At 61.4% G+C, this 12,491-nt stretch overlaps 1 protein-coding gene across 1 annotated transcript; it reads left to right on the top strand.

Moving 5' to 3' along the window:
- The first annotated feature begins 751 nt into the window (after window positions 1–751).
- Window positions 752–11,523, top strand: SLC22A12 (solute carrier family 22 member 12). Its single transcript, XM_037838132.1, is given in 11 exon segments — window positions 752–1,356; window positions 2,698–2,801; window positions 3,316–3,467; window positions 3,545–3,713; window positions 7,508–7,631; window positions 7,813–7,889; window positions 7,891–7,923; window positions 8,508–8,722; window positions 9,117–9,225; window positions 9,379–9,582; window positions 10,048–11,523. Coding segments are annotated over 11 exon segments (2,136 nt in total). The 5' UTR covers window positions 752–954; the 3' UTR covers window positions 10,595–11,523.
- The last annotated feature ends 968 nt before the right edge of the window (window positions 11,524–12,491 follow it).

The raw sequence follows: 12,491 nt of genomic DNA, 5'->3' as shown, positions 1-12,491 counted from the left end.
TATTCCACAAGCCTAACTAGCCCGCCCAAATTTGAAACATGCAGGCTGCCCAAATGGAAACATTTGAAAAAAAGTCTCCTGGGCAAACTTGAAACATTTGAAACAAGTCTCCACCCCGCTTTCCTTTGTTCTTGAACTGCAGAGCCCTCTGAGCTAGTTTGGTAACAACTTATGGAGCTATTTTAGGAACCTGTACCCCCCACACACACACCTTGCAAGGACAGTGGGCAGATAAACAGGAGGACTGGCCATGGATTATAGCTTGGCTTCTTGACCCTCTGCCATTCCCCTGAGCTGCCCCCACCCTGTGTGAAAGCTAAACTTAAATCTAATTCTCACAGGGGCAGACTCCAGGAGGGGGAGGGGGCTCTCAGAGCGGCTTTGGACACACTGAGTCTGGGGTGCTGACGGGTGAAGTTGGAAAGCTCCATTTGGGATCAAGAGAGGATGGCAGCAAAAAGGGAGAAGGGGTGCCAGCAGGCAAGTGGCAGCTTGGCTCGGGTCATCCTCAGGCACAGCGGTCCTCACGCTGACCACACGCCCTCCCGCGGAATGTGGCCCAAGGCTCACGCCAGCCCCTGATAAGGACGATCACCCCCAGGGACCCAGAGGAGTGGCAGAGCCCAGGCCTCCGCATGCCCGGGCTAGAGACTTCACCTTGGCACCTCCCTCGGGGCGGGGTTAAACTTTTGAGGAAATGATTACAATATGCAATTCCATAAGTGCTACCTAGTCACAGTTTAATTCCAGTCTGTGCAACTTCAGTCTCCACTTCCTCCAGGGCCTGGGGGGGTGCCTGGGGAGCCTGGCCCAAGACAGGACCCGTGGCCCAGCTGGCAAAGTGGGTTCAGCCACTGCCACAGGGGAAGCGGTCCCCTGGCCCAGGCCACTTGGCCTGGGCGCAGTCTCTGTCTCGGCCCCCAGGCACCTCGTCTGGGTCCCCAGGCAGGCTCCATGGTGTTTTCTGAGCTTCTGGACCAAGTGGGCGACCGAGGCAGGTTCCAAGTTCTCCAGATGCTGGCCCTGGTGGTCCCCATCATGTGGCTGCAAACCCAGAGCGTGCTGGAGAACTTCTCGGCCGCTGTGCCCGACCACCGCTGCCGGGCGCCCCTCCTGGACAACAGCACTGCCCAGGCCAGTGTCCCCGGGGCCCTGGGCCCCGAGGCCCTCCTGGTGGTCTCCATCCCTCTGGGCCCCGACCAGCAGCCCCACCGGTGTCTCCACTTCCGCCACCCGCAGTGACAGCTGCTGGGCCCCAACGCCTCGGCCACCAACTGCAGTGAGGCCGCCACAGAGCTGTGCATGGATGACTGGGTCTACGACCGCAGCACCTTCACCTCCACCACCGTGACCGAGGTAAGGCCCTTCCCTGGCATCGGCCCCAAGTGCCTGAAGGCCAAAGTCACGGATCACCGTTGGGTGGACTCAGAATGGTCGGTTCCTGGAAAGGCCCCAGGCCTCGCCCTGCCACAGGTCAGCTTCCAGCCCCTCCCGGCCCACCCTCCTCCACGGAAGTGGCAGCGAGAACCCGGCCAGGGTGCAAACACTCACAGGCTCCTGGAAGCACCCAGGAAAGTTGCAGGTGGTGATGTCTCCTTAACACCTGGCCCTGGGCACCCGCTGAACCCCCAGGCCCGAACTGGGACCCTCACCAGCTGTGACTCCAGGCAGCTCTCCCCACCTTGGGGAGCCCAATTGAACAGCCCATCAAGTGGGGACTGGGGGTCGAGCCACTGGGTCACCGGAGCCCTGGGCTGGGTGCTGGGTGCCGGGGGCATGTGTGGGAGACACGGTCTTGCTGCACGTGGGGCGTCCAATCTAAGGGGAAGAGGAGGCTGAAGCCCAGGACAGGTCCGGGGCCATCTCAGGGGGCTTCCCCGAGGCAAGGGGCGCAGCAGGGAAATCTGGGAAGTGGGGAGGCGCTGCTCATCCCAGCGAGCGGGAAGCAGGGCTCGTCTTCGTTTCCCCGGGCTGTCGGGCTGTCGTAGCAAAGTACCAGGAACCCGGTGGCTTCAGACAGCAGCCACCAGTGGTCTCGGCTCTGGAGGCCAGAAAACCCCAAAACCAAGGTGTCGGCAGTTTCGGCCTCCCTGTGACACCTGCAGGGAGGCACCTTCCTGACCTCATCCAGCTCCGGGACGTTTTGGGCCACCCTCAGTGTCCTCGGCTCCAATCTCGGCCCCTGCCACCCGTGGCTGTCCTCTGTCTGTCTGTCTCTTCTCTTCTGAAAAGGACACCAGTTGTACTAGATGAGTGGCCCGCCCTTCCCAGGATGACATCATCTTAATTTAACTAATTCCATCTGCTACGACCCTATTTCCAAATAAGGTCCCATTCTGAGGTGCCGGGGAATCAGGACTTCAGCACGTCTTTCTGGGGGACACAATCAAACCCGTACAGAGGCTCTGCAGAGAGCAGGAGGGGGTGACCCCTGGGGGAGGGGGGAGGCTGCCGGCCGGGTGGGCAGCGCAGGGGAGGGGGTCAGATGAGGCTATGGAGAATTGGCCCCTGACCCACTGGGCAATAGGGAGCCATGGGGGTTAGGCATGGGGGGACAGGACCCCTCATGAGGCAAAGCAATACCCGTGGCTGCCCTCACTGTCCCACACCAGGTCGCACACACCCAGCCCCCTCGGGGGCCCCTGCTCGGCCCTGCCTGCCCCCTGAGCTCAGCTCCCCGCTCTACTCTTCCTCCAGTGGGACCTGGTGTGCAGCTTGCAGGCCCTAAGACCAGTGGCCCAGTCCATCTACCTGGCCGGGAGCCTGGTGGGCTCTGCCATGTCGGGCTACATCTCAGACAGGTGAGCACCGCCAGCCCCGGCAGGCCCCCTTTCTGCTTGCCCAGGCCCGTGGCCCTGCTGGGGCCTGAACTGACCTCTTGCAGCTGAGTCTGGGGGAGAATGCTCTCTGCCTGCAGTCTCGGGTCCCGCTGCCCTCTAGCTGGGTGGCTTGAGCAAGGCTGCCCCACTCTCAGCATCGGGGTCACGCTCTCATCTCAGGGTCTAGAGGGTCACTGCTTCCCATCACCACTTGCTGCTGAAACCTGCTCCACACCTTCCTGCTTGAATCTGCCTGGTGACGGGGAACTCACTACCTGCTCAGAGTGCCTTCCTCCCCTGCCCACACCCTAGGACACACTCCCTTACAGTCACAAGCCTCCAAGGGGGAGAACATGGGTTTAGTCCCAGGTGTCCTCTTAGCATCCTCTTCAGCTCAGCAGGTAGGTTCAGGGTAGGCTCTCGGTGGTCCAGGCCCTGTGCCAGCTCCGTGGCAGACCACGGACCCTGGCCACCCTCCCGGGTACCTGTGACACAGGTTCGGTCGCAGGCTGGTGCTGACCTGGAGCTACCTTCAAATGGCTGTATGGGGCACGGCCGCCGCCTTTGCCATCTTCTCCTTGTACAGCCTCTTCCGCTTCCTGTTGGCCATTGGCACGGCGGGCGTCGTGATGAACACGGACACTCTCCGTAAGTTTCCGAGCCTACCACCGGGCAAGGGAGGCTGTGTGTGGGCTCCAGGGCCGACCTGCTCCAGTCTCTTGCAGTGATGGAGTGGACCTTGGTACGGACCCGACCCTTTTTGATGACCTTGAACACGCTGGCCTTCAGCCTTGGCCTGGTCCTGGTGGCCGCCATGGCCTATGGTGTGCGTGACTGGGCGATGCTACAGCTGGCCAGCTCCGTCCCCTTCTTCCTCACCTTTGGGTACTCATGGTGGGTGCTGTACCCCATCTCCTGCTCAGAAGAGACCCAGCCCATCCTCCCCCCAGGGGAAATGAGAAAGTCTCCTTCCCCAGGGGCAGAGGTGGGGCATGGGTGGGGCCCGGGCGGGGCCCAGGGCTGGGCGTGCAGGAGGGAAGAGGAGCCTGGCACAGTAGGAAGCCCCAAGCCCACCTCTCTCCCCTCCAACCAAGGCCTGAGTGCCTGGGGTGCCTCTCCGTTGCCCTGCGGCAACCAGGCGCCTTGCTTTCCCTCCCTCATTCTCCCTCTTCCCTTCTTTCTGTCGCCTCTTGCCCCTTCCCATTTCCTGTCCCTGCGTGCCTTGGCGTCTGTGCCTTCGGGCATGTTTTCTGAACCCCTGCTCTATGCCAGGCATGGCAGCACTGGGCCAGGCTGGGGGTGGGATGCAAAGGACAGGAATACATAGGAGGTTAGAGAATGTCTGCACAACCCTGAAATAAATCAGGCATTGTCCTTGCCAACCCACCTGACACAAAGTAAGTGTTGGATGGAGGGATGGATGGATGGATAGATAGGTGGATGAATAAGTGGTTGGATGGGTATATGGAGGGATGGGTGAGTGGATGGGTATGTGAATGGTGAGTGGATGGATGGATAGATGCATGGATGGATGGATGATTTGGTGGATGGATGAATGGAAGAATTGTTGGTTGGATGGATGGGTGAATTGGTAAATGGATGGATGGATGGATGGATGGATGGATGGATGATTGGGTAGATGAAAGGACATATGACTTGTTGGGTGGCTGGCTGGCTGGAGGGATGGATGGATAAGTGGTTGGGTGGATGGGTGCTTGAGTGGATGGATGGATGGACAGACGGATGGATGGGTGGATGGATGGATGATTGGGTGGATGGATGGATGAATGGATGGGTTGGTGGATGGTTGGATGGATGAGTGAGTGGATGGATGGATGGATGGTGGATGGATGAATGGATGGATAGGTGGATAGGTGATTGAATGGATGGATGGGAGATTGGATAGATGTGTAAGTGGGTGGATAGATGGATGGATGGGTGGTGGATGGGTGGATGGATGGGTGGTTGGATAGATGGATGGGCAGACGAAGGGAAGAATGAAGGGAGGGATGGATGGAAGGATGGATGGATAGATGGATGAGTAGATGGGTGGATAGGTAGATGGATGGATGGATAACAGATTGAGAAGATAATTAAAATGTGGACTTGACTGGTCTTGGTGAGTGAATTTGAGAAGGTGAGGGAGAGGGAAGGCCAAGGTGGTCTTCCTCCTGGTTTTCCGGAATCTGTGCATCAACCTTCTCTTATGTGACCTTCCTGTCTCCACCTTTGCCCCCATAATGCATCCCTTGCCCAAGGATTGGGGGAATCTTTTCAAGTCACAAATCTGATCATGTCATTCCCACCCCCCACCCCACCCCCCACACACACACGACCCTTCAATAGCTTCCCATTTCCCTCAGGATGATCACACGGCCCTGCGTTGGCTGCCTCCCCTCACCCAGTGCTCCCTCCCCAGTCTGGGCCAACCTCGCCAACCTCTTCAGTGTTCCACCTTCAGTCTCAACTCTAAGGCTCTGCCATGCAGCTGCCTCTGCCTAAACACCCTTCTCCCAACTTCTGCTCCTTCTTAGGGCCTCAGCTTAAACATGACTTCATCTGGAAAGTCTTCCCTAACCATCTCTGTCTGGTCAGGCATTGCCTCCTGGGCCCCACTGTTGACACCATGCTGCCTCCCCGTGCTCTGCAGAAATTGTTCGCAAAGCAAGCCTGGCTCATTCATGCACAGGCCTGGCCCTTAGAGGTCACTCAGCCACAGCTGCCCCTGCAGAGAGGACAGCAGAGGTCCAGTGGCTTGGGGGCGCCTGCACCCACACTAGAGAAGGAAGGCTGACTCCAGAAATCTCTCCCAGCCCAAAAGCTGGGAGCAGAGAAACTCATAAAGTGGAGCCTCCCACAATTACTTAGCAGAGGAGACAACGACATCTCACACAGTGGCTCTGTGAGGGGATAATCACGTCTAGCGGTGGCCCTCTGGGATGGTGGGTTGGGCCCTGTCGCCAAAAGGGTTTGGGGGATGGAGGGAAGTCAGCAATGCAGTTCTCTGGTGCTCCCCTGGTCTCCTATGGGCAGCAGGCGAACCTTGGCCGACATGCCTACAAGGGAGCTGTATGAGTGCCCCACATTCTTTCATTCATTCATTCATTATTTCATTCACTCAACAAGTAACTTCTGAGCACCTACCATGTGACAGGCACCAGCTGACACCATGAATGGCAGTGATGAGCCAGAGAGATGGTGTCATGCCCACCTGGCACTCGCAGTCTAACGGGGAACCCACAGATCACACCATCTCAAAGCATTTTTATGGCTTGACGAGTAAGCCAGGACCATGGGCATCTCTGAGCATGGGACCCCACAGCCCCTGCAGCTCCCACCAGTTTCCTTGCTTCCTTTCCAAACCATTTTCTCTGTAAGAGAATGGCTCACCCTTGCCATCTCCACTTCCTCTCTCCCCATCTCCTTGAAGCCACCCCAATCTGGCATTCCCCCACTTCTCCACCACAATTGCCTACGTCAGGATCCCCCACGGCCTCCAGGTCACCATCATCTCCTGTTCCCGCTCTTGCAGCATGCAGCACGGGTGCCACTCTCTCCCCAGGGGACCCTGCCCTGCGCCGTGGCTCTAATTCCATCTAAAGGCTGGCAGCTCCCAGCTCTCCACTTCAGCCTTGCCTCCCGCCAACTTCCGGTCTCGGCTCACCTGCGTGCCCTCTCCGTGACTGGCCTCTCAGCATCTCCTTCCACCTGCTCCTCCCCAAGGCCTCCCCAGCTTGGGGGGCCAGCTCCCTCACACCAGGTCCTTGAGTCAGAGTCACCATGCCACCTCCCCCTCCCTCACCACCCTCCTCCAAGTCTTGGCAGCTCTACCTCTAATGGGCACCTTCAATTCCCACCCCACCCCCCACCTGCTCTGCAAAGCCCAAAGGACGGCAGGGCCTGGGTGGGGGTGAAGCGGGCAGCCCACCCGACTGCCTGGCTGGGGGACTGTGGGAGCCAAGGCAGAAGGCAGGGGCAGGTACAGCGTAGGAGCCCGAGGAGCTCACCCAGCAGGTAGCGCTGAGCTGAAGGTGTTGGGAGCTAGGTCAGCATCTGGGGGCTGGGTCCTGCCCTGGGGGGGGGGGATTAGGAGGGGGTTGAGGGGGGACTGGGGTGCGTGGAGCAGAGTGGCATCCAGGAGGTGGCAGCTGTTGTCCCAGCACAGGAGAAGGCAGGAGCTGTGGGGACAGGTGGGCCTGAGGGTTGCAGCTGGTGACAGGAACTGAGGGCTGACTGGGGGCAAGTGGAGGGGACTGGGGTGTTAGAACCCAAGACCCTGCTCTCATCTAACCCCAGGCAGGTGTGAAGCTGTTTTAGGGAGGGGGCATCGGAGAAGTCAGTGTCAGCTCAGTTCAGGTGCTGAACTGGTGGGGGGATTGGGCTGTGACATCTGAGGGCCCATGTGCCAAGACAGCGGGCGATCCTGGCATCAGGCCTGGCTCCTGGGTGAGGCAGGGAAGAGCTGTAGGGTAGCGAGGGGGACAGGAAGGGGAGAATGGACCCCCACCCCTACCCAAGAGACGGAGACCAAGGGAGGAAGGAGACAGTAAGGGCCTGAGGAGGGAGATTGGTTGAGAAGGGGACCCCCTTTGCAAGGGGAAGCTGAGGTCCAGAGAGGGGCAGGCCAGGGGGTCTGGAGCTCCAGGGGGATTGCACGGGCCACCAGCAGTGACGCCCGCTCCCCCCAGGTGGCTGGCAGAGTCCGTCCGCTGGCTCCTCACCACGGGCTGAGAGGAGCAGGGCCTGCGGGAGCTGCAGAGGGTGGCTGGCATCAACGGGAGGCGCGCAGCCAGGGAGGCGCTGACCCCCGAGGTGAGGTGGGGCCGGGCCTGACCCCAGGGCTGGGGGGAGGCACCCGTGGACGCTCGGGGTCCTTTCCCTGCCCCTGGCACAGGGCCCCAGGGAGACACCTGCCTCTCCTGAGTGCTGACCCCCCAACTCCCCACCCACCCCACGCCACCCCATCCCACCACATCCCACCCCATCCCCGCAGGTCTTGCTTTCCACCATGGAGGAACTGACGAGGCAGCAGACTCGGGTCAGCCTGGCCACCATGTTCCAGATGCCCCGAGCGCCTCCGGCTAGGCGTCTGCATGCTGTGCGGGTAGACATCCTGTCCATGCCCCGTCCACGCCCACATCCGCGCCCCAGCCACGCCCCAGCCTCGCCCCGTCCACGCCCCAGCCACGCCCCAGCCACTCCCCAGCCTCGCCCCAGCCACGCCCTGTCCACGCCCAGCGCCCGGCCCTGGGCCTCTGCTGAGCGCCTGTGGGCTCCAGCGGGGCTGGGAGGCTGCAGTTACCTTCCCCTCCATCAGTCAGGCTCCCAACAGGAACCAGCCCATGCCAGGCGGGCCTAATAAAGCAGTTTAATAAGGGGAAATTCCCCGGAAGCCACAGAATAAGGAGATTTGGAAGGAAAGCGCCAGGGCCGCCCAGCAAAGACAAAACCAGCAAGTCCCAGGAGGGAAGACACGGAGGGCACGGCGCTCCCGCCAGTCCCAGCACCCGAGCAGAGAGGGGGTGGGAGAAATCCCCCATTCCACCCCTCGCCCCGGCCTCCGGCCTCTCCCTTGCGCCTCCCGTTGGCCAAACCTAAGGAAGCCACGACGGCAGGGAGCACCCCAGCCCAAGCAGAAGGGCGGGGAGGCAGGTCCCCGGCCTGACTGCACCCCCACCCCACCCCCAGGTTCTCTTTAGGCTTCTCTTTCTACGGCCTGGCCTTGGACCTGCAGGCCCTGGGCAGCAACGTCTTCCTGCTCTAGGCCCTCATCGGCCTCATGGACATCCCAGCCAAGGTGGCCACCCTGCTGCTCCTGCGCGGCCTGGGCCGCCGGCCCCTGCTGGCCTCGGCGCTGCTGCTGGCCGGCCTCTGCGTCCTGGCCATCTCGCTGGTGCCCCGGGGTGAGCGGGTGGGACGGGCTCCCGCGGGACCCCAGGGCTCCCCGCCGCAGGCTCCTGGAAGGAGGCCGCCCTGGCTGCCTAGGGAGGGAAGGTGGGGGGCCGCGGGGATGGGGCAGACCGAGCAGCCTCGAGGAAAACTGTGACGATAAAATGAGATCTTAGTGATGGGTTGTGGGGGGCGAGGTGAAGGAGAGGGAGGGGAGGAGTCCCGGGTCGGGCTCTGCGAGGTTGGGTGGGGAGCAGATGGGGGGAGGGGTGGTGAGGTCATTTAGGGACGCCCAGGTGGAGGTGATTGCCAGGTGTTTGGAAAGACAGGCGTGGGGCTCAGGGCGAGCGCTGGGCTGCAGAGACCCCCCCCCCGTCCGACCTGGGCCACCCCCGCCTCCGTCCACAGACATGGCTGCTCTCCGCACAGCGCTGGCCGTGCTGGGGCTGGGGGGCTTGGGCTCCGCCTTCACCAGCCTGACCGTCTACACTGGCGAGCTCTTCACCACCGTGCTCAGGTGAGGCGGGAACCCGGGGCGGGTGGGCGTGGCCTCCGCAGACCCGGATGTCCGTGCGTGTCGCGTGGTGCCAGGCTGAGAGTCCCGCGACGGGGTCGGTGCAGGGGCAGGGGACAGGCCGTGGGCCGCTCACTTGCGCGTCTGTGCCGGCAGGATGACCGCGGGGGGCCTGATCCACCTGATGGCACGCCTGGGATCCGTCCTGGGTCCACTGGTCCGGCTGCTGGGCGATCACAGCTCCTCGCTGCCCTTGCTGGTGTGCGGGGCGGTGCCAGGGCTGAGCGGTCTGGCCGCACTGCTGTTGCCGGAGACCCGGAACTTGGCGCTGCCCGACACCGTCCAGGACCTGCAGAGCCAGTGAGTGGGCCTGCCGCTCCCCTCCCTGCCGGAACCGCAGAGCGCTGGCCTGCACCCAACAGAGGGGAAAGCCAAGGCCCAGAGAGGGATAGTACATGCCCGAGGTCACACAGCACATCTTGGGGAGAGTGGAACTAAGAGCAGGGGTCTCCGGCTCACAGCGTGGGCTTGTCCTCTGCCCGGCATTCCACCGTTTGCAGCACCAAATGCCTCAGCTACTCCCAGCTCCACCTGGAAAGGAGCCAATGGGTGGGAGAAGCTCTCCCCTTGAAAGGGGGAGCTGTGAGGGGTGTTGGTGAGGGGGTCCCCGTAGGCCACAGACTCTACCCCTGAAGTCCCCAGGTGGCTGACAGGGCTCAGTCACTGCCCACCCCTCATTGTGTGCTCCTGAGTCCCCGGGTGGACAGGTCCGGGGTCCCTGTGCACCCCAAGGGCATGACATCTCTGTGTTTTTTCCCGGAGCAGGACAGTAAAGAAAGCAGCTCAAGACCTGCAGGGGTTCCCTGTGCCGAAATCCCCCCAGCTCCAGGCTCCTGGGAACCCTGCAAGAGGGCGTGTGAAGGAGAAACTTCTCTTCTCTGGGAGGAGCCGAAGGAGAGCAGATAGATGCCTTGGTTTCCAGGGGGCTCCAAGTCACGAGTCCAAGCAGGCAGCCTGCCGAGCCACCGGGGCCACAGTCACCGCATCCAGGCACCTGCAGCAGAGGCTGCACGCCCCTCCCCACATGCACATCAGTGATGTGTACACACATGCACACACATACACACATGTGCACACGCTGAGAAGGTTAACAGGAAACTCCAAAAACAGAAGGCAGCTCCTTGCCCCCAGGAGACGGAGCTCACCCCCCGGCCTGGTCTTGTCAGCTCAGCCGCTTTCCTGCCTTTTCCTCCTCCCAAAGGGCCTCTGGGGTCATCTCCAGCTGCCTGCCTATGGCCGAGCCTCAGTGAAGGCCCCGAGGGCAGAGGGGAGTGGGAGTGGGGATCACATTTGTAAAGATGCTCAAAGATGAGTTTGCCTCAGCCTTCCCTGGACTTTCCATCTGTCTGTTTGTCTGCTGGCTACTGAGCCCCAGCTCTTACCCTTGCTCTGCATTCTTGGGGCTCCAGGTGTCTAGAAGTTTCCATAAGGCAGGATCCAGAGCTGGTGGGAGATGCTGCCTTCTCTCCCCTGGGGTGGCCCTCCAGCTCCCCAGGTGGGTCAGGGCTGCTGCTCTGCCCCCATTCCGAATGACCTCGCTCCACCAGCTGGTCACAACCTTCCAGGACCTGGGGTCTGTCTGCTTCCAACATAGTCATCCCTCAAGTGACTCAACGGGTCCTGGCAGCTGGGAGATCCCGGGCCCTGAGCCTCTGGGGCTGCTGGACACGGTTTCTGGCTCACTGGGGAGTGAGTGCCATTGCCAAGGCAGAGTGGGGACTCTATGAAAGAAGGGGCCTCCCTCGGCACCACCTAGAGGCCTGCATCCAGGGCATTTGGGACACCCTCTCTCTCTTGATGCCCCCCCTTGGGGGGCTCCTGACCTCAGAAGCTGCTGGAGCACTGCCAATGGGGGAGCCAAGGGAGCTGGGTGAAAGAAGTACCATCAGCCCCCCACCCCCACCCCAGCAGTCTCATCTCCATGGTGACAGAGGCCTCAGGTGGTTCAGGACCCACTTTGTCCATTCTCCCGCCTCCAGCCAGACCTGCAGCTCACCCAGTTGGGTGTCGGGAAGGGGCAGCTCCAGGTACCAGGGGGCTCCCTACCTGCCCCCAGGAGTGAGGTTCCTCCCAAAGGGCTCCAGCAGCTGGCCAGGCTGGTGCTTCCTCCCCTGGGGGCTAGTGTGGCCCAGAGCAGTCTTCAAGGTCAAAGTGCATCACCCAGACTTCACTGCGAGCCTTTCTATCCAAATACCTCTCCTTGGTACCCCCAAGGCAGAGTCTCAGGGGTACCAAGTTGCAAGTTGCATCTGTCAAGAAGCCCAGGTACCGGGAGCTTCTGCCACCCCAAGGTGCAGTTTGGGCCTCTTCTGAGGGTCACTGCCAGCCCAGCCAGACCCCAAGGAGCCCAGCTCTGGCCTAGGTGCCAAGTTCGGTATCAGATGCACGAGACAATGGAGCTGAAACCGGGGCCACTGTCTCTTCTAGATGGGTAAACTGAGTTGATGGCAGAACCCAGGGGTCTTTCCTCTTACAGCCACACCCCTGAGGGACAGGAGCTCTTAGTCTCCTTGCGCGAGAGGAAAACACCAAGTCCTGCAGTCACAAGGCAGCCAGGAGGCCTGGGGCCTGTCCTTCCAACTCCTGGACTGTCCCTCTTTCTGTCCCCCTATCCTGATAGACTGCTCAGAGCCTTTCTAGAAACTTCTGGAGAAGGCTATCCCTTCCCTTCTTGACAGCAAGGACCTCCTGCCCACCAGTTTTTTTTTTCTCTGGCTCAAGGGTCAGAACAGCAGAGACCCCAGAAGACAGGCCATCACCAGCACAGAGGCAGAATGTCCTGCCAAGACTGTCCCAAGTCAGGGCCTCCCCCAGGCTTCTGCAAATGGCTAGGGCCGGCTCAGGGATGCTGACCTCCAGGCCCCGAGACTGAGCAGTGGTGGGGACAAGCGGGGCCCTGAGCCCCACCCCTGGGGACAGCCTTGTTCAAGAGGGCAACAGGCCAAGTCCATGGAAATCCACACCTGGGAGGGTGTGGCAGAGGGGTTAGGACTTTGGGGGAGGACTCCCAAGGGCTCCTGAGAACACACCTCACAGTGGGGAGGGTCCTGGGAATGGAGGGAAGGCAGAGGGGGAGATGTGGCCCAAGTGGGCCTCTGGAGCTGGGCAGAGGCTGCTCGCCCATCCCGGCCACTGCCCCTGACCGCACTCAGGGATGGTCTCCCGCTGAAGGGGGGGATCTCGTATGGGCCACAGGCAGCCGTGAGACC

Source organism: Choloepus didactylus, chromosome 6, assembly GCF_015220235.1.
Source record: "Choloepus didactylus isolate mChoDid1 chromosome 6, mChoDid1.pri, whole genome shotgun sequence".
Taxonomy (NCBI): Eukaryota; Metazoa; Chordata; class Mammalia; order Pilosa; family Megalonychidae; genus Choloepus; species Choloepus didactylus.
This window is presented reverse-complemented; position numbering and strand designations above follow the sequence as displayed.